Raw genomic sequence first — 23,198 nt, forward strand, 5'->3', positions numbered from 1 at the left:
TTACCTGAAAGAGATAGTTCAAGGATCTAAGCATCAGGTGTGTAATTTCTTCACTTCCCTGAACCACAGGGTCAACTCCCAGTCCAATTGGCTCAGTTGTTGCTATCATGGATCAATTGATTATTGTGTAGTTTGATTGTCTTTATGAGGAGACCATATAAATCAAGGCCCCCTTAGCTCTGTGTGGGCAAGTGCCCAAGAATTTCAACCTTTTCCCAGGGTCAGACATTCCTTTGGCAGTTTAATGAATCTGGTTCAATATCCTTCTCCATTCTCCCTTATGCCAGCTTCAGCCTCATAATCTCCTCTCACAACTTTCATTTCTGGCTAATCTTTCCCATCTTTCTTCTCTCCCTTTCACAATATCCTTCTCTGTCCCTGCGGCCGCTCCAAGCTCTCCTTCCATAGTCACTCAGTGGGCAAAATTCTGGCCCATGTTACCTTCTCCAATGCCTTCTCTCAGGTAGTCATATATCCAAAACAAATAGGAAGTTTGCAGAAGGTTACTTACAAAAAACTGGGGGAGGAGGGCTGCATCACATTTTGTGCTGAGCGCCTCTGACCTGTGGAATTCCCCCTCTGAATGGATTTACTGGAGCAGCTGTGTGGCAGGTGAAAGACTTCTCAGCATGGTATCGCTGCTCTTGTGCGGACAAGATTGTGGAGGAAAGGAGCAGGGAGTTCCAAGCAGATAACCTTAGCCTTAATGGATCACATAGAAATTAGGGGATCCTTGCTTTTGAAACAAAAGCCACTGCCTTGTTCCTCAGTGATTGGGCGGGGAGGGGAGCACACCAAGATTACTTCCCATGGTGGCCTTACTGAGATTCCTGACCCTTTACCAGAGTTTCCCAGGTACCAGTAGGGGAACGATCGGGCCCTTTGTTCTTTAACCCGCTTACTACTGTCTCCACTCTGCCTCCCTTTCCCTCTGTCTGGCACTTTGTCAAATAAAAATGATTGAGATTTATCAAAACAATTTTTTTCCTATGGAAAATATTTGTATTGGTCAAAAATTTTCTGGTTTTTCAATGAAAAATAGTAATAAAAAAATTCAGCAAACATTTTCAGCTAAAACCAAAAACATTTTTCAAAACTGAACATATTTTGAGTTCAGTTTTTAATGCAAAAACTGAATGTATTTAGCACTGTTAGGAGAAGTAGTTTTATTGAGGTCCAGATCCTTCAAAAGCTTGTGTACATGCCTAAGTTTACTATGATGAGTAGTCTAATTGAAATCAACGGGACAACTAATGGGAGTGAAGTTAAACACATGCCTAAGTATTTGTAGGCTTGGGGCCTAACGCTTCAGGGTAGGGACAGTCTTTTTGTTCTGCATTTGTAGAGCACCCAGCACAATGGAGTCCTGGTCTATGACTGGGGCTCCTAGGCACTACAGCAATAGAAATAACACTAATAGAAAACTCCAGTGTGAAACAAGAAATTTCACAGCTAATCACTACATCTAAGGTTAGGGAAGAAGAAATCCAACACAATTCAAAGGGTCTACCATATAATAAAGCAAACAAAGAAGTTAGAAGCTTGACAGCTTAAACATGCAAAACAGAAGTGAGAGACCTATTTCCCTGAAAGGAAACTTTGGGAATCGTATTTCCAAAGTTGTTGGGAAAAAAGTTTTATAATTTTTAAAGACCATTTTTTAAAATTAACTTTTAAGTTAGTAAGTAACTTTTACATTAACCCACATTTTTAACAAATGCAGGGTACTCACCTTATAACAGTTTTGAAGATTTCCATAGCCACTGTTTTCTAAAGGGAAAGAAAAGGAGTACTTGTGGCACCTTAGAGACTACCAAATTTATTTGAGCATAAGCTTTCATGAGCTACAGCTTACTTTATCGGATGTGAATTCTTTGGGCTTGATTTACCCTTGCCTTTACACCTGGGCAAAGGGAAGTGCCAAGTGGGTGAAAATGTTACCAAATCAGGATTCACATTGCACAGGTGTAAATGATGGCACAATTTGCAAGGCAGTGGGGAATCCAGGCCTCGCAATTCTATTTTGCATTATCAAACAGGGCCTGTGCCTGGAAGTATTTTTAAAAATGATTGCCCCACTGAGAGAGAACTATAGCATATTAGTAAATATGTCTAGCCTAGTTTTAAATGTCCCAAATGATAGGGATTTAAACCACTTCTCTTGAAAGACTACTTCTTTAGTCACTGATTGTCAGAAGCTGGGAATGGGCAACAGGGGATTGATTACTTGATGATTACCTGTTCTGTTCATTCCTCCTGGAGCACATTGGCCACTGTCAGAAGACAGGATACTGGGCTAAGTGGACCACTGGTCTAACCCAGTATGGCTGTTCTGATCTTCTTAAATCTGGAGTACAATAATTGTTTAAGCCAATGGGAGCTTTTGAGTGTGCATCAGCTCATAGAACTGGGTAGTTGATGTTGTTATCTGTAATTCCCAGATGTCTGTTCTTTATCCTGTACAGTATTACTCAGATTAAATCAGTTTTTCTTTACTTTAGATCTTAGAATTGGTAAAAACAAAAACAAACAAACAAAAAAACCCTTTTCCTATTTTTTTCCAAAGAAATCATTCTTTTTTCAAAAGAAAAAAATTTGGATTCATTATTTCATCAAAATATTGAAATTTTGGAAAATTTTAGCCATCTTGACATGGTATCATGCTTCCTATTTTCTCTTGCTTTTGGCTTTAAAAGGCAATAAAAAGAACTAAAGCCAGAATTTAGCTGGGGTAATTCTCCAGACAAGGAAATAATGGAAATTCAAAAATAAGCAATGGGACTGGGCAAAGGCAGAAATTTCAGAGCTTGTATAAACCAAATTAGGACTAACTACTTTTTGGACCTTTCTGGTAGCTTTTCACATCTCCTGCTTTCACATTCTGTAATAGGTTAAGAAGAAGGCTTCTTCAGAAGTTTTAAACATTTTAAAGACCCTAACTTAGCACAGCACTTAAGTATGAATTGAAATCTAAGTCCCATGGACATCAGCGGGACTATTCACTTGCTTAAAGTTAAGCACATCCTTAAGTACCTTGTTGAATTGGGGCTAAACTAGTATTGCCACTTTGGCAAAGATGTGTTCTGTTGTGCCTCTAGTATCCTTCTACGCTTCTGTAGTTAGTATTTTCAAATGCTTCTGAATGTTTTTTCCAGGCCAATAGAGTTGAACTGGAATGGATTGATAGTAAAGGATCTATTAAAATATCACTGGGAAAAGCTCTATAGTTCAAAGAATCCATGGTCTCAGTTAGTCTTTATAGGCATTAAAATGCTGTTGCTAGAAGGCCAGGGTTAGAGAGGTGGGGGAAAGACTACAGCCTTCTCTTTTACATTTCATGGATCTTTAACCCTTATTTAAAGAAAATTTTGGATTTTTGACCAAATAACTGTGCTTGTAATTATATTAAACAGTTAAAAAAAAGCTAGTTAATGATGTTCAACATAAGTAATCATGTTAAATAGTGAAATTTAATTTCTTAAAAACTTAAATCCTCATATCTTTCGGAATGCATTGTACTGTAGGATGTCTGAGTAAATTAAATTCTCCCCTGCACACTAAAGCATCAATTTCCTTATGGTAATTATCTGCTAGATTGGATCTGTCAGTAGCAGGGTAGCATGCCTGACATTATACCCTCTTTACAAAAAATGATTACAAAAAATTAAGACGAATGAGTAAAATTAAGGCTGCGGCTGTGCGGCTGGTAAGCCTATATAAAGCTCTCATAGATCACTTTACATAAGATACCATTGTACTGGATACTAAGCTTTTAATGACTAGTCGCATAATGAGGTGAAGTCCATTAAAGAACAGCCAAGGTAACCGATCACAGAGATAAGGGCTAAAAAATGATTTTCAGCCAACTAGAAGCAATTTATTATACACAAAAAACACAGCTCTAACTGAAATGTCTGGATGGATGAGGAACTTTTGAAAGTTGACAGGATTTCCTTCCTGGAGAAGTTTTACAAATATGATGGGCGATCATCTCTGTCACATTTGATTGTTTTTCTTTGCAATTCAGTACTCTAGAAATAGTTCATATAAGGCTGAACTGTAGCACTGGATTTCATTAGCCCACTTAAAAGATAAATTAGAACTAGGCATGGCTGATATAATGGAAACTCATTGTTCACCGCCCACAAGCAGAGTCTGTATGGAAGCAAGCTAGTTGTTGCAAGTCAATCGCTATTGAATAGTGCCTAGTGCTTGAAGCTGCTTTAGGAAAACAGTTCGGATCAGAATCTGTGGGCATGTCTACATTGCAATAAAACACCTGCGGCTGGCCCATGTAAGTGGGCTTGGGCTGCAGGCAATTAAAATTGCAGCGTAGATGTTCAGCCTCAGGCTGGAGTTTAGGTTCTGGGACCTGAGATGAGGTTCTAGCCTAAGCCAGAATGCCTACACCACAGTTTTACAGCCCAGCAGCCCATGCCCCACAAGTCCAATTCAACTGACAGGGGCCAACCACGGGTGTTTATTGCAGTATAGACATACTCTGTGAGACAGAACTCGCTTTGGGGGTTTGCAAAGTAGCAGGGCAGGTAATTTATTGTCATGGAGGCCCTGATTTGCAAACACAAACACATGCATAACTTTTCTCATGTATAGTCACTATGATGGCATGTGAGTAAAGGTAAGGACGTTTTAATGCTTGCAGGATTGGGGTCATGTAAATATTCTACATACATGTTTTGAGGAAGAATAGATTTGAGACATAAAGTTTGGCCCTGGCCCTGATTCAAACATTCCTTTAGACCAGAGTTGGAGTTGGGGTTGATTTTTGGATCCAAGATATTGATTTGGCCATTAGAGAGTTAAGGCCTGATCCAAAGTCCACTGATGTCAGTGGATGTCTTTTCACTGACTTTTTATGAGCTTTGGATCTTGCCCTCAGTGGTCAGCTGCAATTTGGATAAAACTTTCCCTATAACTAGAGTTAGTCATATCTGGAATTTGGCTTTGGATCATGTCTAGGGCTCAGAAAAACTTGACTGAGACAATTTTATCAATGTTCTCATTAAGCACTTAAAAACAAATAAGTGAAAGTTGCTTGTTTCTCATGAATGTATGTGACCCATTTATTTCAATCATGTCTCTTTCATTCTCAAATCATTTTAAGGACAAGTTGGTTAGGTTTACAGTGTGCTGACTGTATCATTGTTTCAGCTGTGTAAATACTAGTGTATTTACCGTGTCAAACTGTTTGTGGCTAATACAATTATATGCTTTTTCATTGATATCTGATCTGCTAATTAGCTGGAAAAACATTTTGATTAGGGTGACTGCTTACCCAAATTAATTAATTGTCCACAAGCAAGGCTGTCAGCAAAAAATATGAAAATGAGCCTAGGAAATGCAGTAAAATTCTACTAACAGCTCTTCAAGTTAGGGTTGAACATAGAAATAGGAAATGCAATATGGAGAATACAGGACAAGAAACTAGCTTTGTGTTGCTCTGAAATTAATTTTAATAAAATAATGTCACTTAGGTTTTATTTAGCCTTTTTTATCCCATGTGTCAAGGCAGATTGCAAAGGAAGGTATCATTAGCCCCATTATATAGATGGGAAAACTGAGTCAGAGAGAGAGAGATAAAGGAACTTGCTCAAAATGGATGACAACCAGGGGCCACATCATTGATTTAAAAAAAGGAACTTGATTTTAAAAAAAGATGGCCAAGATCTGGGACTAACAGCAGGTGTGCAATACAATCCATTGTCAAAGGACTGTTTAGGACTCTTTACTGATACACAGCCATTGAACAATCAGCAGCTGTCCAACATTACAAATAAATTCTACAGAACAAAAACAGAGTTAGCTATAGGTAGGTCTACACTGCAATTAAATACCTTTGGCTAGCCCGTGTCAGCTAACTCAGGCCTGCAGGGCTCAGGCTGCAGAGCTATAAAATTTCAGTGTGCATGTTCAAGCTTAGGCTGAAGCCCAAGATCTGGAACCCCATGAGGGGAAAAGGTCCCAAAGCCTAGGCTCCAACCCGAGCCCTGTGAGCCCAAGTCAGCTGACGTGGGCCAGCTGTAGGTATTCAATTGCATTGTAGACAAACCCATAGTGTACAAACCTTGTCAGAAAGATGCTTCTTATGCACATTACCAATGCTTGCAAAGAGCATGTCATCTCACACAGTGATCTTGTCAGATCTCATGAACTAAGCAGTCAGGCTCACTCACTAGTTAGATGGGAGACCTTCAATAAAAATCGAGGGTGATACAAGAAGGGATGATTCAGTTGGTGGTGATCTGTAAGTCAATACAGAACCAATGCGCCGTTCTGCTCTTGAAGCAAGGTGCTATTTTTCAGATGAGACATAAAGCTGAGGTCTTGACCTCTGCTCCTCTTTAAATGTTATATGACAATTTGTGTAAGAGAAGGTGGTTTTGTTAGCCACAGTGCCCTGGCCTTCATTCCAGTGCAGACAATTATATTTTCCCAACATCAAATTATTCTGCAGTTTGTTGGATACACTATTCTGCTTCATGCATTTCCTCTCCTAACATATTATTCCCATCTCAGTATACTTTGCACAGAGCCCTGTGGAGCAAGTGGTGAGGAGCCATGCCGTCTCAGCACTGGGAGAGTCAGTGCCTCCTGAAGAGCAATCTCTCTGGGGTTCCCTCATATACACTCTGTACCAATTGGTCCAGATTTCCTCCATGCATAGAGAACATATTTTTTCTTCCTGTATTGACCTCCATCAGTTCCAGTCCCACCAGAGTGGATCTCTCTGCCTATTACTAGGTAATGCTGAAGGGAAAAAAGATAACAGTAGTTGATTGAAACTCAGCATAAACCAGGGGCTTTTAGCCACCAACTAAGCAACACTTTGGTTTATCATCCAGTTTTACCATCTAGTCTGCCAGTCTTTCTCTAATTAAATGATGCTATTACTTTCAAATTGTTTCTCAAGGTTGTACAGATTTCTGCCACATTAGATTTCTGCTTTTTTATTTTTGATCACATTTTAGTAAATAAAAAATGCTTCAGTCAAAAAAGAAATAAAATGAAGCTTTTGATTAGTTTATCCTCCTCTCTTCCCATCTCTTTAAGTATATTATATTCTGCAAAATCATTTTTGGATTTCAGGATCAGGAATGCCACATTTTCTGATATCTGATCATTTTCTACCACAGTTGTTTATGTGTATTGTTTACCCAACAGACATTTCTCTTTCACTTGGATATTCATTACTAAATAATTCTGTGAAAAGACACAGGCCACTGATTTTTTGCAATTTGCATCACCACACTCTAAGTTATGTTGAAATCTAAGCTTTTTGGTCCTCTTGCTTTGGAAGTACATTAATATTTCTGTGACCTTTACTAGATGTCAGACGAGAAGCATTAGGAATAAAATAACAAACAAACCAAAGGAAACCAATATTTTAAAATGCATATTTCTGATCCTGGCCTTGAAAGGAGCAAGAGAGAGAAGAATCTATTCTGACAAGATTGTAAACTTTATTTAAAGTTAAAATAATTTCTCTGCTGTAGCCTACATTTTTTTCCATGTCAAAATGTTTCATTATGATGCATACTATGCAAAAGAAGAACAAATATATTTGAGATTTTTTAAATATGCATGCATTTTAAAATCATACAAGGACTTATTTAAAGATGTTTAAAAAGGTATAGAATGGAGTAATTGAAGACATACTTATTCACTGTATACATTAAAAACATGCTCACAGTGTTATGATAATTATTTTATATCGAGTGACTTTAGGTTAATTCATTTTCAAAGCCTGCATTTTAAATAGTAATGATGTCGCCACCCTTTATGAGTGGAATGGTATTTATTTGTGTGCCCTAAATGATCAGCTTTAAATTCTTATTTTTAAAAGAAAAACAACTGATTTCTACCCAGGAAACTGGCTCTGTCTCAGCAGCATTGTTTTGCAGTGGTTTAACTGCACACCGGAAGCCAACTCTGTTCCTGTTCATCTAGGTACCAATGTCATAGCATAACAGAGCAGGTCCAGGAGTGACTTTTTAGTGACTTAAATTTCCACTGCTTTATGAGCAGCAGACACATATTAAGGCCCTGATTCAGCAAGGTGCTTAAGCATGTGCATAGCTTTTATTGCCAGTGAAATGAGAATGGGGGAGGGAGTCATTTGGATGTAAACATTGCTCTGCAGTGTTTGCAACCCAAAAGCTGGAGGGTTCTGCCTGTTAGGCATGTCTTACAGAAAGTGAAAGTTACTTTAAACTGATATTAACAACATTTCATTGACCCTCTTTTTCCACTGTTTACTTTTTTATTTTTCTCTCAGTTTGGTCAAACAGCATTAACAGTTAAATGTAAATCAGCCTTTTAGAAGTCTTTTTATTTTTGGTCATCATTCTAACACAGAGGTAAGGACATTCGTTTTGTTATTTTAAAAATATACAGATCCTGATCCGCAGCTGGCGTGAACTGCCAGAGTTCCATTAAAGTCATTGAACATTGTTTCTGTTCATTGACATCAAAGGGAGTTAGACTAATTTACACCATCTAGAACATGGCCCATATTTTTTAACTTGACAATTCTCTCTTTAAACCACTGGACTTTCTGTGTGTGTCTGATTGTCATGTATAATACAATACAAAAGAGATGAGCTAAATAACTAATCTGAACCCACCTGAACTTTGGAGAAGTCTGGATCTCTATTTGATATTTGTGGGTTTGACCCATCTCCGGTTTAAAACATTAGCAGTGTTTGTTTTAGTGAAACTCAAACTTTTCAAAACTTGGGCCCTCATCCTGCAATACCCCTTCACCCAATGGGGCATTGCACAGGTACAGGGGAGGATCGGGACCCTAGAAGATTTAATCTGAATACCAGTCCCTCTCCTTCTCAAGCATAGCTTTTGGAGGTGTCTACAAACTTTCAAGCACCTTTGTACGGTACATATTAATTCAATGGAACACAAAGGACGAAATTTGCAAAAGAGTCTCTGTAATTATGCAGGAAAAAATCATGTGCACACCCAATTTTGCAAACCCCACGTGCAAAAGCAAACCAAGTAACTGTACATCAAATGTGCACCTGAGCATTCACTTCCCTGAAGTGCAAATTCACATGTGAATTAAATGTCTGTTTTGTAGATGTAAACACAGACTTGTGTAAACTGACCAGAACAAACAGGTGAATGACTGACAGACACGTTGGATGGGTTTAAGCAGCAGGCCACAACTTTATTAATTATACCTTGGGGAGGGCATTATATTGCCTGCTCCAGTTTTCACATACCAGGCATTTAATTGGTTTCACAGTGGGTTACAAGGCTTTTACCACAAATCAAACAATAACTTGGGGTAGACCCTCCCTGGGCTTAAGGTAGATGGAGTGACAGAGGCCACAAGGCTGGGTGGGGGGAACCTCAGTCTGCAAAGACTTCAAACTCCTCCTCCTTTATGAGCATAAGAAACAAATGCACAACCCTGAGTCTCATTTACCTCTGGGATCTGGCCCTTTTATGCTTTACCCAGACTCGACACGGGTGGCAAGTTGTGACAAGTCAGTAATCATAACAACATTATATGAACCTCAAATCCTATTGTTTCTAAGCCAACTGTGCTAACGAGAGGCTGTGAGGAAGGCGAGAACACCCACCAGACTACATGCCATTGTGGCCCCAATAAAGGAAGCTAGCATGATCCAGGAGTGAGGATGGAGGAAAGGGAGTCAGGAGATCTGGGTTCTTTTTTTAGCTTTGCCACTGCCTTGCTCTGTGACCTTGGGTATAACATCTATATCTTTCAGTTTCTCTGGGTGGGTTTCTCTCCAACCCATGACCAGGACTGGACTGTGTACATCACTCTGCAGTATATAAGAATCATAGAAATTCTCTTAGCTGGCTGTGGGAGAATTCCCTCAGTGGAGATATGCTGAATACACAGGCCTATCACAGACCCGGGTGCCGGGGGGATGGCCAGGGACTGGAATGAGTGATCGCATAGCACAATGCACATTCTTGGCAATGCTGCCACCCACAGGAAGTCCAGGATAGGCTGTTGTAACCTAGCATAGCACCGCAGGCTGTCTAAATTATAAAGGCAGCCATTTTGGCTCCTGGATCATTCTGGAATTCCAAGGGTGTAAAGAAGAAAAAAGGCACCTTTTCTTCTCCCTTTCCCCAAAGCTGTTTTGTGCTGCATCTCCAAGAGGCGTAGCCTAGATCTCACCCTATGACACCCATCTTTGTAAAGCACTCTGAGAGCTACTGATGAGAGGCACAAAGGATGACTATTTTTTTATAAATTGAAAAAATGTTATATATACAGACTACACTGCATATGCAATACAGTATAATGGGTAGCCCTTCTATACATCACTTTCTATCTTAATACTGAAATTCAATACAGTAACTATAGTTCAAACCATGAAGAGTCCTCCTACTTCTCAAATGATTTTAACCATAAACAATAGCAAATCATAAATACTGAGTATAGTAAGAACATGTAATAAAGACTAGCACGTCCACACAGACACCCACTTCTGTATTCTTTTACTATGGTTCCATTTTTAAGGTGTACGTACTACACACATTTCCTTCCTTCCCACCATTGGCCATTGGGACTCACAGTCACACTGGCAGCAAGATTGGTATTGTTAAAACTTAATAGTTTCTCTTTCCACCTTGTTAAAAGAATTTTGAGGATAAACTGGAGTAAGTATTTGAGACAAAGGGCCCTGGTGATTAAATCGAGATGAGCGGCCACACTTTGCTATGTATCTGCAATTACAAAAAGAAGAAAATCTCTTTTAAAAATAATCTTTTTTCATATTTCTCAGAAACACGTTCTTTGCTAACCATTGTGACCACTGACTTTGGAGAAAATGTATACAATTCACAACAGTTCCACGCTATTAGATTCAGCCAGCTCAACAACGGTGGCAGGAAATTCATCAAAGTTGTCTTTGGTGGCACTCTCCCCCATCCAGCCCAGGCAAAGTGTTCCATTGTATTCTGAGGTGTTATGGTGAAGACATAGAGCCAGATTCCGACAGCATGTAGCTAGCAGTGAATCCCCCTGGCATAAGAGAACACCCAGCTAGCATAAAGCTGGCATAGGCAGTTCCTACACCAGATGTCCCCAATCCCTGGCATAAGGCCATTTAAGGACCTTATACCTGTGATGTAAGTTAGAAGAATTTCTCAAGTTATTGTAATTCTCATCAGGGCCTGGGCTGGTGCGGAAAAGACCAGATTCAAGAAGCTGTAACTTCCTGGCTCCCCCTGCTTCTCCTGCACCAAGCCCAGATTGGCTGTAGGATAGAACCTGGCTCATTATGTCTTGTGGTGGGAGCAATGGCTGCGGACTCAGGTTTTACAGATTGTATGAGTGCCAACTCATTTGCTTTCACTGAGAATACCAAGATTTGTTACTGCTTTCCCATATTTTCCTTAGCAGAATTAATTTATGTTACACTGTATGTACCTATGGGATACTTACCACACATACACATGAGTGAGTCAAATTCTGCCTTTATTTACACTTGTATAACCCCATAGATTTCAAGGCGGATTGCATTGGGTGTAAATCAGAGCAGAATGTGATCCTATGTCTTTTAAACCTTATTTTACCTTTTGTGCACTTCCCCAAACAAATCCATTCTCCTCTTTTTTAAAGCTCCCTTTAAAGTGCTCTTACAAAGTGTCACATGCTCAAAATCTAACAAACAGCATGCTGAAAGCAATCCTTCTCTTCAAAAGCAATCAAATGCTACGCACACTCAATTATGAGTTTACTACTTATTTAAACAAAATTAGTGGCAACCCTGTGTTGAAAAGATAAGAAGGCTTATACAGTAGAACCTCAGAGTTATGAACACTAGAGTTACGAATGACCATAATGTTTTGTTCAGAATTACGAACATTTCAGAGTTACGAACAATCTCCATTATTGAGTTGTTCATAACTCTGAGGGTCTACTGTAATGATAAGATCATCATATTTATACCATGCTATGTATTCCATGTGGATTTTTATTTGATGAATGGCTATGGACAGATATTTCAAACAGAGACCAAAATGTTAAAAGTTGCAAAACAAAAACATTCTACATTCTTTGTAACATTCCCTAGTAGATCATGTCTCAACAAAATATTTCTAATGCAGTATTCAGCTCCCATATTTCAATTGCACTAAAAGACATTGAAATGATCTATTACCCAACACCCCAGTATCTGAGCACCACACAAATAATAATAATAATAAAAATACTTTATTTATAAAAGAATGATATTCATGTTCAAAGATGAAAGGACAATTCTGTGCTGTTGTATAGCCCATGTGACCCTATTGATTTCAGCAGATTTACGAGCAGCCTAAAGAATTTCACCCCAGATATTGTGCATCTCTATTCAAATTAAATAAAGTGCAGAAGTTGTCTAGAATATTGCCTGGTCTGTCCACAGCCAATAGTTTAATGAACATTCATGTAAAAAGTATGTTAGCGGAAAACTACAGTAATCTCCTGTGTTGCCCTTAATTGTCTTTAAGTGGGAGTTACAGAACAATGAATCTATAGTGCTGATATGTCGAATGAGGTAGGCACAAAGACATCCATCACCGAGAGTCCTACATATCAATAGTGTTACAACAAGGAAAGTCATAAAGACCAAAATGTAGAAACAAAATGGATCATCACCCATGAAAGCAATATGAGGATGAGATAACCCCCCCACAAAAGGAGAATACGGGTCCATTAAAAAATACACTCCATTTCCTGGTTAGAGTGATCAGACCCAGAAATACCGGAATTCACCTCTCCTGCACCACTGAAATCAGTGGGACTTTTGCCATTAACTTTAAAAAGTGCAGGATGAAACCGTATGTGCTATTCTCCAATATGTACTGTGCTGACCAATTCCTGGGTACTCATAGGATCTGCATTTTTGTTTTTAACACAGCAGTTTCAAATATAAGGCTATATTCTGCCATCTTAACTCACGGTGAATAGTATCTCACTCCATGAGTAATCCCATTAAAAGTAAAATATATCTGTTATTTACTCATAGAGAAAGGTATTTCTCAGTATGAGTAATGGTGCTAGAATCTAGTCCACAGTGCCTGTTTATACTCTCTCTTTCTGTCTTTCTCACACACACCCCTTACAAAAGCCCTGTGACTCTGCCTCGTTTCCAGAAAGACCCCATTAGCACAGGACAAGAATCCTTTCACACATTACAGAAAAAAAAAATCCATGCACTGCCATATGGATTAATTTTTGCAAAATGTCATGACAAATTTTGTCCCTATTTTTAATGAGTGAAGTCCAATTGTAGAACCAGAGAAATGTTTAGTTGCGCTGCTTACTGCATTTGCATGATAACCCTGCAGAAAGTCAAAGGAAATAACAGACATTTTATTTTCTCAGATCGCATTTGCACCTGATTCTTTGCTTTTGAAATTTGGTATTTGTCTGAATGCTGCCAGTGATCTCTGCAGAGGCACATCAGCATCCATGTGTGTGACATTTAAAAGTAACTTGGTCTTACAGCAAGCTGATTGAGTTCAGCTCGATTAGCCTATAAAATCTCAAAGACCTGGTTGTGTATTTTCAATCTTTGTAACCTGAAAACTGCTATTATAGAAGAATGCCTATTTTCCAAGTATAGCCACACAAGAAAAAGGCAGAGGTATCAGGAGAGTATGCCAGTATGTCGCACTTAGTCATGAACCACTTTGACAGAGGAATTCTTTAGTAGCCAGTCAGCTCCCCCTGTACTGGTGGTGCAGAAGTGTATATTGTTTTAAAACTAATCAAAATAAAAGAGTGTTTAAAAATGAATGTCTTAGAAATTAGTGGAGACTTCAATGTCATCGTGAAGTCCTAGATCACTATGGGAGAAAAAATAGTCCATGATCTAAAGGGGCGATACAAAAGCATATGGGGAGAGGACAACAAATAATTATTAAATAATTCTCAGTTGCTTCTGGGGAGGAAAGCAGAATACAGAATCACAGGAGGGACATTTACAATGAAAATGTTTGGCAAGGCTCTCAGCTACTGCAGTGATGAACCTGGTATAGAAGGGGAACACAGAGTGATGAAAATTTTAACAATTTTCTGTGAGGAACGCATCCATGTCTTGAGGGCTTCAAACTCCCCAACAAAATGCAACCTCATATTTGGCATTATTAAAAAAAAAATTTCAGATCTCAGACAGATCTCAATCAAAACATAAAAACAGGGATCATAATCTGGCCAACATATCCAATCACATAATGTGGAAACAATCACTATTTTAGGACTCCTGCATTAATGTACATTTTAATGAATTCCTGTGGTAAGCTTAAAAGGAATCATGAAAACCAGGAACGTTCTTAGCAGCCACATGATTGGATTTGACTCGCAATATTTTTCTTTAAACCAAGGAAATGTCATGCTTCAAATTTAATTGTTCTTTAATTAAATAACTATAATTAGGACTTTTCCTCTAATGTATCTGAACAAATTGAGTAATACGCCTTACACTTACTTACCCATGCATTTGTGCAATTATCAATGGGGATGTTGATGGAAGATTAGAATTTGCCGGGTGGGTTGCTGTCCAATGAACCTTGCCAGTGTATCCAGGGATATTCGGAGTGCTACAGGAAAAAGTTAAAAGGGGGAAGGGCAGGAAAGGACTAAATTAAATGAGTACAGGCTTGAAATAATCTATCACAGACAGTTGTAAAACCACTAGCTTGTATTTCTATATCCAAGGTAGATAGGTGATACAGAGTGTAAATGTGTGATATTATATTGCTTGAAAGCACTAGGCCAGATCCCCAACTGATATAAATTGTCATAGCTTCTTTGACATCAATGGAGCCACAATAATTTACACCACCTGAAGATCTGGTCCATAAGCTCAATTTTAATTACAGAGGGCAAAAATCCATTCTCCAGTGTTTCTCATCTTGTTTTGAAATGATGGGTTTTATTTGATTGTCTGTACACTACTCATGACCAAAAACAACATTTCATCAAGAGGAAAGAACTAGAAAAAGTGGTTCACAAAAGCACTAAGGCCAATATTTCAAACATGGATTACATTTTAGGTGGGATTTAGGTCCCAATTTCAAACATGGCACTTAGGTGACGTTCTTTAAGCAGCTCAGTCTGAAATGTTTGGCCTATGCCCAAAGTTCTTGCAACAGAGGTTCCCAAACTTTTTTTGCTGAATGCTCCCTGTGTTTTGGAGGTTCATGTCACATGTGCAGCTGCCTCTTTCTAAGAAACAGTATTTCCATGGATGCCTGGGGTCTGGGAGTCCAGCCCGCGAGCATCCCTTGTCAGGTATGCTCCAGGTGGGTGATCCCAGCAGGACACCGAAAGCTGGACTTCACCCCTCTTCTTGTGACCCTAGGACTCCCCTGTGTCACTGACAGGCTGCAGGCTTCTGTGGCCCTGACACAATCCCCTGCACGCATAAACAAGGGCCTGTGCTGGCAGGGAGAAACTACCTCCCAAGGGGACCCATGCACATCCACTTCTGAAGAGATGAATGAGCTTGACTGAGTCACCCCACTCCCTGCCCAGGAAGAGACCACTCCCCCCCTCTCCTTGTACTCTTCCTCCTCCTTGTTCTACCAGCCTGGCAGGAGCTGGAGACTCAGTTAGTGAAACATATTCTTATTTTATCAACAATATTTTGAAGAAACAAGAAAAAATCCATAACTAGTCAGGTCATTCAATGCCCTGCTAAACTCCTTGTGCCCCCTTCCCCCCAAGAAGGGGTTCCCCCCCCGTTTGAAACCAACATCCTACAACAATTCTACAGTTTTGCAAATTTCAAGTATGATTTCTGGTTTATTATTCTGGGTGATTTTCCTAAAAAAAAAATTTGCATTGCTCCTGTTCTATTGGATACAAAGCATTGGACCATCAATACATTTTTATCTTATACAAGCAGTTTAAGATGTTAGATGTATATTATTAAAAAAATCCAATGTAACATCTGAATTTTTACTAGTGTCTTTAATTTAATCTTATTTAGCTATCCATATAAAGAAAAGAAACAAAGATGTGCAACGATACAATATGATCCAGGGAATCCAAACTTGTTCTGCCGCTTGTGCTGGGAAAGCCCCTGACGGGCCGGGCCGGTTTGTTTACCTGCCGCGTCTGCAGGTTCGGCCGATCGCGGCTCCCAGTGGCTGCGGTTCGCTGCTCCAGGCCAATGGGAGCTGCTGGATGAAGTGGCCAGTACGTCCCTCAGCCCGCGCTGCTTCCAGCAGCTTCCATTGGCCTGAGGCAGTGAACTGCAGCCACTGGGAGCTGCGATCAGCCGAACCTGCGGACACGGCAGGTAAACAAATTGGCCCGGCCCGCCAGGGGCTTTCCCTACACAAGCGGCGGAACAAGTTTGGGAACCACTGGCCTAATCCATCAAAAAAATTAAGCACATGTTTAACTTGAAGTACATAGGTAGTCCGGTTAGGACTACTCACTTTCTTAAAGATAAGTACTTGCTTAAATGCTTTATTGGATGGGCAAGCGTGCTCCATACCTGGCAGGATTGAGCCTTTGTATATTTTTTGATAATTCATACAAAATGAAATACACTGACAGTCGATAAAGAGAAAAGGAAAGTTTTCATGTGAGATGCAAACAGACTAAGGAAAGACTTCTAGCTATATAGGGCAGCACAACTGAAAGATCAACTCCTAAATGGCAAGAGTTGTTGGGAGGGGAAGGAGAGAAGAGAGAAGCAGGTTGAAAGAGAGCTGGAGGAGTAAAAGCATGTGAGGTCAGAGAGGGAGCCCATGCATAGTTTAAAAAATGTCCATTATTGGCATCAGTAGTTAATTATTTCCTGTTCTGCCAGCTCAAAATAGGTAACTGCCCATACACAAGCAGACAAGTCTTTCATGAAAAGCTGTTTCAGCCTGTGACTCAGCTAAGTACAAGGGACTGTAAAGTACAAGAGACTATAAACCCTTTTGTGGGCTCGTACATTCTGCAAATAACAACAATGCCCATTTAGGAACTGCTTCCACGGTGCTTTCTGACACCCGTGTGCTCCCTAGAAAAATAAATCTTAGAGTGTGAGATAGTACATAGCTACTAATTTTCAGTACAATGACCAGAAATCCCTTTAAGCTAAATTCAGTGCAGGATTCAAGAATTGACTTATAGATTCATAGATACTAAGGTCAGAAGGGACCATTCTGATCATCTAGTCTGACCTCCTGCACAGCGCAGGCAACAGAATCTCACCCACCCACTCCTACAAAAAACCTCACCTATGAGCTATTGAAATCCTTAAATCGTGGTTTAAAGACTCCAAGGAGCAGAGAAGCCTCCCTCAAGTCACCCATGCCCCATGCTACAGAGGAAGACCTAAAACCTCCAGGGCCTCTCCAATCTGCCCTGGAGGAAAATTCCTTCCCGACCCCAAATATGGCGATCAGCTAAACCCTGAGCATATGGGCAAGATTCACCAGCCAGATACTAAAGAAAATTCTTTCCTGGGTAACTCAGATCCCATCCATCTAATATCCCATCTCAGGGGATTAGGCTTATTTTCCCTGAATATTTAAAGATCAATTACTTACCAAAATCCCATTATACCATCTCCTCCATAAACTTATCGAGTAGAATCTTAAAGCCAGATAGATCTTTTGCCCCCACTGCTTCCCTTGGAAGGCTATTCCAAAACTTCACTCCTCTGATGGTTAGAAACCTTCGTCTGATTTCAAGTCTAAACTTCCTGGTGGCCAGTTTATACCCATTTGTTCTTGTGTCCACATTGGTGCTGAGCTGAAATAATTCCTCTCCCTCTCCTGTATTAATCCCTCTGATATATTTATAGAGAGCAATCATATCTCCCCTCAACCTTCTTTTAGTTAGGCTAAACAAGCCAAGCTCCTTAAGTCTCCTTTCATAAGACAAGTTTTCCATTGCTCGGATCATCCTAGTAGCCCTTCTCTGTACCTGCTCCAGTTTGAATTCATCCTTTTTAAACATAGGAAACCAGAACTGCACACAGTATTCTAGGTGAGGTCTCACCAGTGCCTTGTATAATGGTACTAAAACCTCCTTATCCCTACTGGAAATGCCTCTCCTGATGCATCCCAAAACCACATTAGCTTTTTTCACAGCCATATCACATTGGCAGCTCATAGTCATCCTATGATCAACCAATACTCCAAGGTCCTTCTCCTCTTCCGTTACTTCTAATTGATGCATCCCCAACTTATAACTAAAATTCTTGTTATTAATCCCTAAATGCGTAACCTTACACTTCTCACTATTAAATTTCATCCTATTACTATTACTCCAGTTTACAAGGTCATCCAGATCCTCCTGTATAATATCCCGATCCTTCTCCGAATTGGCAATACCTCCCAGCTTTGTATCATCTGCAAACTTTATTAGCACACTCCCACTTTTTGTGCCGAGGTCAGTAATAAAAAGATTAAATAAGATTGGTCCCAAAACCGATCCCTGAGGAACTCCACTGGTAACCTCCCTCCAACCTGACAGTTCGCCTTTCAGTAGGACCCGTTGCAGTCTCCTCTTTAATCAATTCCTTATCCACCTTTTGATGTTCATATTGATCCCCATCTTCTCCAATTTAACCAATAATTCCCCATGTGGCACGGTATCAAATGTCTTACTGAAATCTAGGTAAATTAGATCCACTGCATTTCCTTTATCTAAAAAATCTGTTACTTTTTCAAAAAAGGAGATTAGGTTGGTTTGGCATGATCTACCTTTTGTAAAACCATGTTGTATTTTGTCCCATTTACCATTGACTTCAATGTCCTTAACTAATTTCTCCTTCAAAATTTTTTCCAGGACCTTGCATACTACAGATGTCAAACTAACTGGCCTCTAGTTACCCCGATCACTTTTTTTTCCTTTTTTAAAAATAGGAACTATATTAGCAATTCTCCAATCATTCGGTACTACTCCTGAGTTTACAGATTCATTAAAAATTCTTGTTAATGGGCTTGCAATTTCAGGTGCCAATTCCTTTAATATTCTTGGATGAAGATTATCTGGGCCCCCCGATTTAGTCCCATTAAGCTGTTTGAGTTTCGCTTCTACCTCAGATATGGTAATATCTACCTCCATATCCTCATTCCCATTTGTCATGCTACCATTATCCCTAAGATCCTCTTTAGCCTTATTAAAGACTGAGGCAAAGTATTTGTTTAGATATTGGGCCATGCCTAGATTATCTTTAACCTCCACTCCATCCTCAGTGTTAAGCGGCCCCACTTCTTCTTTCTTAGTTTTCTTCTTATTTATATGGCTATAGAACCTTTTACTATTGGTTTTAATTCCCTTTGCAAGGTCCAACTTGACTCGACTTTTAGCCTGTCTCACTTTATCCCTACATGTTCTGACCTCAATTAGGTAGCTTTCCTTGCTGATCCCTCCCATCTTCCACTCCCTGTATGCTTTCTGCTTCTTCTTAATCACCTCTCTAAGATGCTTGCTCATCCAGCTTGGTCTACAACTCCTGCCTATGAATTTTTTCCCCTTTCTTGGGATATAGGCTTCCAATAGCTTCTGCAGCTTTGATTTAAAGTAATCCCAGGCCTCCTCTACCTTTAGATCCATAAATTCTTCAATCCAATCCACTTCCGTAACTAATTTCCTTAATTTTTGAAAGTCAGCCCTTTTGAAATCTAAAACTCTAGTTGCAGATTTATTTTTGTTAATCCTTCCATTTGAACTGAATTATCTCATGATCACTTGAGCCAAGATTGTCCCCTACAACCATTTCTTCTATGAGGTCCTCGCTACTCACCAAAATTAAATCTAAAATGGCATCCCCTCTAGTTGGTTCAGCAACTACTTGATGAAGGAATCCATCAGCTATCGCATCTAGGAAAATCTGAGTCCTATTATTATTACTAGCACTGGTCCTCCAGTCTATATCTGGGAAGTTAAAGTCTCCCATGATCACGCAGTTTCCATTAGTATTTACTTTACTAAAAACATTAAAAAGGGCTCTATCCATATCCAAATTAGATCCCGGAGGTCTATAGCACACTCTTATGACTTATGGGAGAGGTGGTTTATTAAATAATTCTTTGGCTGTGTACCTAGCAATTTGTTACTCTAATTTCTCATTGGGGTAGAGATAATGTTAAAATGCTGCATCTATAGAGTATGTGATACAGAGATAAAACATGACGTATTTGTTGGAATATTCATTTGTCACACAAGAGATTCAATTCTCTGGACCAGCTAAGCTGTGCTCAGCATAGGAACATCAGAGGGGAAAGGTGGATTTTATGTCACGCCCACTCAGATCCAGGGGCTGATGGAAGGCTGATCTGGTCAACAGTATTACACAGGAGTAGTTTTGGGGTGTTCTATGTTATATATATTATTATATATTATTATTATTCTATATCTAGCTGCCCATGGCTCCAAGGGGCTTTTCATGAGTTTTTTTTCTTATCCCCTTTGTTATGCTCCTACATCAGCAGAGGTGGCTTGCAGCCAGGACAGCAACTCTATGCCACCTGAGGATTCCCTTTACTTATGAGGAATCTCCACATAGCTGGTTAAGCCAGCATTTCTGCTGCTTTGTGGCACCATAGCAGCACAAAGCAGCCTTAGCAGGCCTGAGGATCTGGGCTAGTATTGGGACACATTTTCTGAAATAGTTACAATGGTGTATGTGCAAAACTCTGCCTTTTCGTGGACAAATGGACAATGATCTGGTTGTGTGAAGACCAGGCAATTGCACATACATATACCTATTTGCATGTGAAAATATCTAATGTGTGTATTCAAATATAGGGGTTTATAAGAACAATGGGTACATTTGTGCAAACACATGCATTTAGCTATTTCGGATCATTTGGTCCATAAGGACTATTTTTAATCTTACTGTGATTGGAATTTTACTACCCCGACGATGTGATACTTACATTAGAACCTCAGAGTTACGAATACCTCGGGAATGGAGGTTGTTCTGAACTCTGAAATGTTCGTAACTCTGATCAAAACGTTATGATTGTTCTTTCAAAACTTTACAACTGAACATTGACTTAATGCAGCTTTGAAACTTTTCTATGCAGAAGAAAAATGATGCTTTTAACTATCTTCATTTAAATTAAACAAGCACAGAAACAGTTTCCTTACCTTATCAATTATTTTTAAACTTTCCCTTTAATTTTAGTTGTTTACATTTAACACAGTACTATATTGAAGTGGTTCTCAAACTTTAGCAACCTGAGGACCCCCATTTTGATTTAAAATTTTTCATGGACCCAGAAGCTGGCTTCTAATTTCCCTCGGGGGGTGCTCAACCCCCACTCAGCCCCTGCCCCCATTCCACTCCTTCCCCCAAGACCCCACCCCCACCCCACCTCTTCCTACCCCCTCCCCTGAATGCGCCCTGTCCCCCGCTCCTCCCTCTGCCTCCCAGCTCCTCCTGCCTGTCGCTGAACACCTGTTCTGCGGCCTTAAGGAGGCACTGGGAGGGAGGAGGAGGAGGAGTTGATCAGCGGGGCCAGTGGTCCCAGACATGATTCACAGATCCCCTGGAGCCGGACATTACTCACAGACCCCCTGGAGTAACTTCACAGACCCCCAGAGGTCAGCGGACCCTAGTTTGAGAACTGCTGCTATATTGGATATGCTTTTTTTGTGTGTCTCTGCTGCCTGATTATGTACTTCTGGTTCCAAATGAGGTGTGTGGTTAACCGGTCAGTTTGTAACTCAGTTGTTCATAATTCTGAGGTTCTACTGTAATAAGATATCATATAAGAATTGCTCATTAGACTCTCAGTTACAGAATGAAATGCTAATGACTTCCATGGAATTGCACCAGTATGACAGAGAATTTGGGCCATTGCATGAAATCTCATAATATCTTGCAATATATCATAAGGCTAGTTGAAATTAACTCACATAACAACTGTATAATAGTGTAGACATGTGAGTCTCATTATGCATTGTGAAGCATCTGATTTATAAAATCTTCCGACCTTTAAAGCTTGCAAAACCACCTAACCTAGCACTGCTAGTTACATAATTTAATTTCTTTCACTAACATATTTTCCTTGGAAAGAAGATAAGAGAAAAGCAACATGAATATCCATATGTGATATACAAACAGCAAAATGAGCACGAGAGACAGTCCCAGATTCAGATTTGTTCTAGATTGTTGTCTGCCTTTTAGAAGTGATTCACAGAGTTAACATACTTCATAGCATGCTGAAGGATGTTACACTGAAAGAGGAGGCTGTGTAAAGAGAAGCTAAAAGTACCAGGATACTAAGAAAGCCTACACTACGTTAACCAGCTACCCTCATGGGAACCTGAAGAAGGGATGCAGAAATGTGCTGTGGTTATGCGTGTGATAAGGTAGAAGAGACTGAGGTTAAAAAAATACCCCTTTGGTTTTTGTTTTTGGATCACACTGTCTAGTTCTCTTGTGTTTTCTTTGCTGAGATGTTGAACCAGATCATCTCTGCTGAAAAAAAACAACTGAGTGCCAGGCTACAACTGGCAACATGCAACACTCTTTGTGGTTAGGCTTCTTGTCATCAAGTTTTCTTTCTGTCACCATGACGTTTCTCTCATCTTGCTCAGATGCTTCCTTGTTATTACACTAGCAGCCCTCACTCCCCACAAAAAACAAAACAAGCCTCCACCATAGTCAATGCATAAGCAATTGAAGCTGTACAAGGCCTAAGATTTCAAACAGAAATTGGGTGCATCCATTTGTGGGTGCCCATTTTGAGACACTTTAAAGGGGCCTGATTATCAGAAAGTGCTGGGTAACCGTTCTCTGAAAATCAGAAAGTGGTTTAAGTTGGGCACCTGAAAACTGAGGCACTCAGAAAGAGTAATCATTTTTGAAAATGTAGGCTTTAGTTCCCTGTGCTTTAGCTTGAGTGATAAAAGGTTCATGATCGTTGTTAACTCTCCATGCAAAACAGAAACTTCTGCAAAAGAGTAATCTTTCACAGAGACTGCTAAATGATCATTATACACTGCTCTTAGAGTTCTTACTTGTTCTTAGACCCTAGTGCTTCAGTTCCACAAACAGAAAGCACTGAATAAAGCCATAATGTGCTCACATGACGCGGTAAAGAACACCTACAGTAGGTTAGAGTACCTAAGTCTGCTTCTGATCTCATTTATATCTGTTTTATTTAGTGTGTGGTCTTACTTCTGATTTACATACATGTAAGATCAAAATTGGGTATTTTGT

At 39.7% G+C, this 23,198-nt stretch overlaps 1 protein-coding gene across 1 annotated transcript in view; it reads right to left on the reverse strand.

The window, feature by feature from the left end:
- Positions 1-9,249: 9,249 nt before the first annotated feature.
- Positions 9,250-23,198, reverse strand: part of SPATA48 (spermatogenesis associated 48) — a 39,167-nt gene continuing 25,218 nt past the window's right edge. The window contains 2 exon segments of the mRNA XM_038391245.2: positions 9,250-10,743; positions 14,500-14,607. Of these exon segments, the coding sequence (XP_038247173.1) occupies positions 10,620-10,743; positions 14,500-14,607 (232 nt within the window). The 3' untranslated portion in view covers positions 9,250-10,619.

This window comes from Dermochelys coriacea, chromosome 2 (assembly GCF_009764565.3).
Source record: "Dermochelys coriacea isolate rDerCor1 chromosome 2, rDerCor1.pri.v4, whole genome shotgun sequence".
NCBI classification, from domain to species: domain Eukaryota; kingdom Metazoa; phylum Chordata; order Testudines; family Dermochelyidae; genus Dermochelys; species Dermochelys coriacea.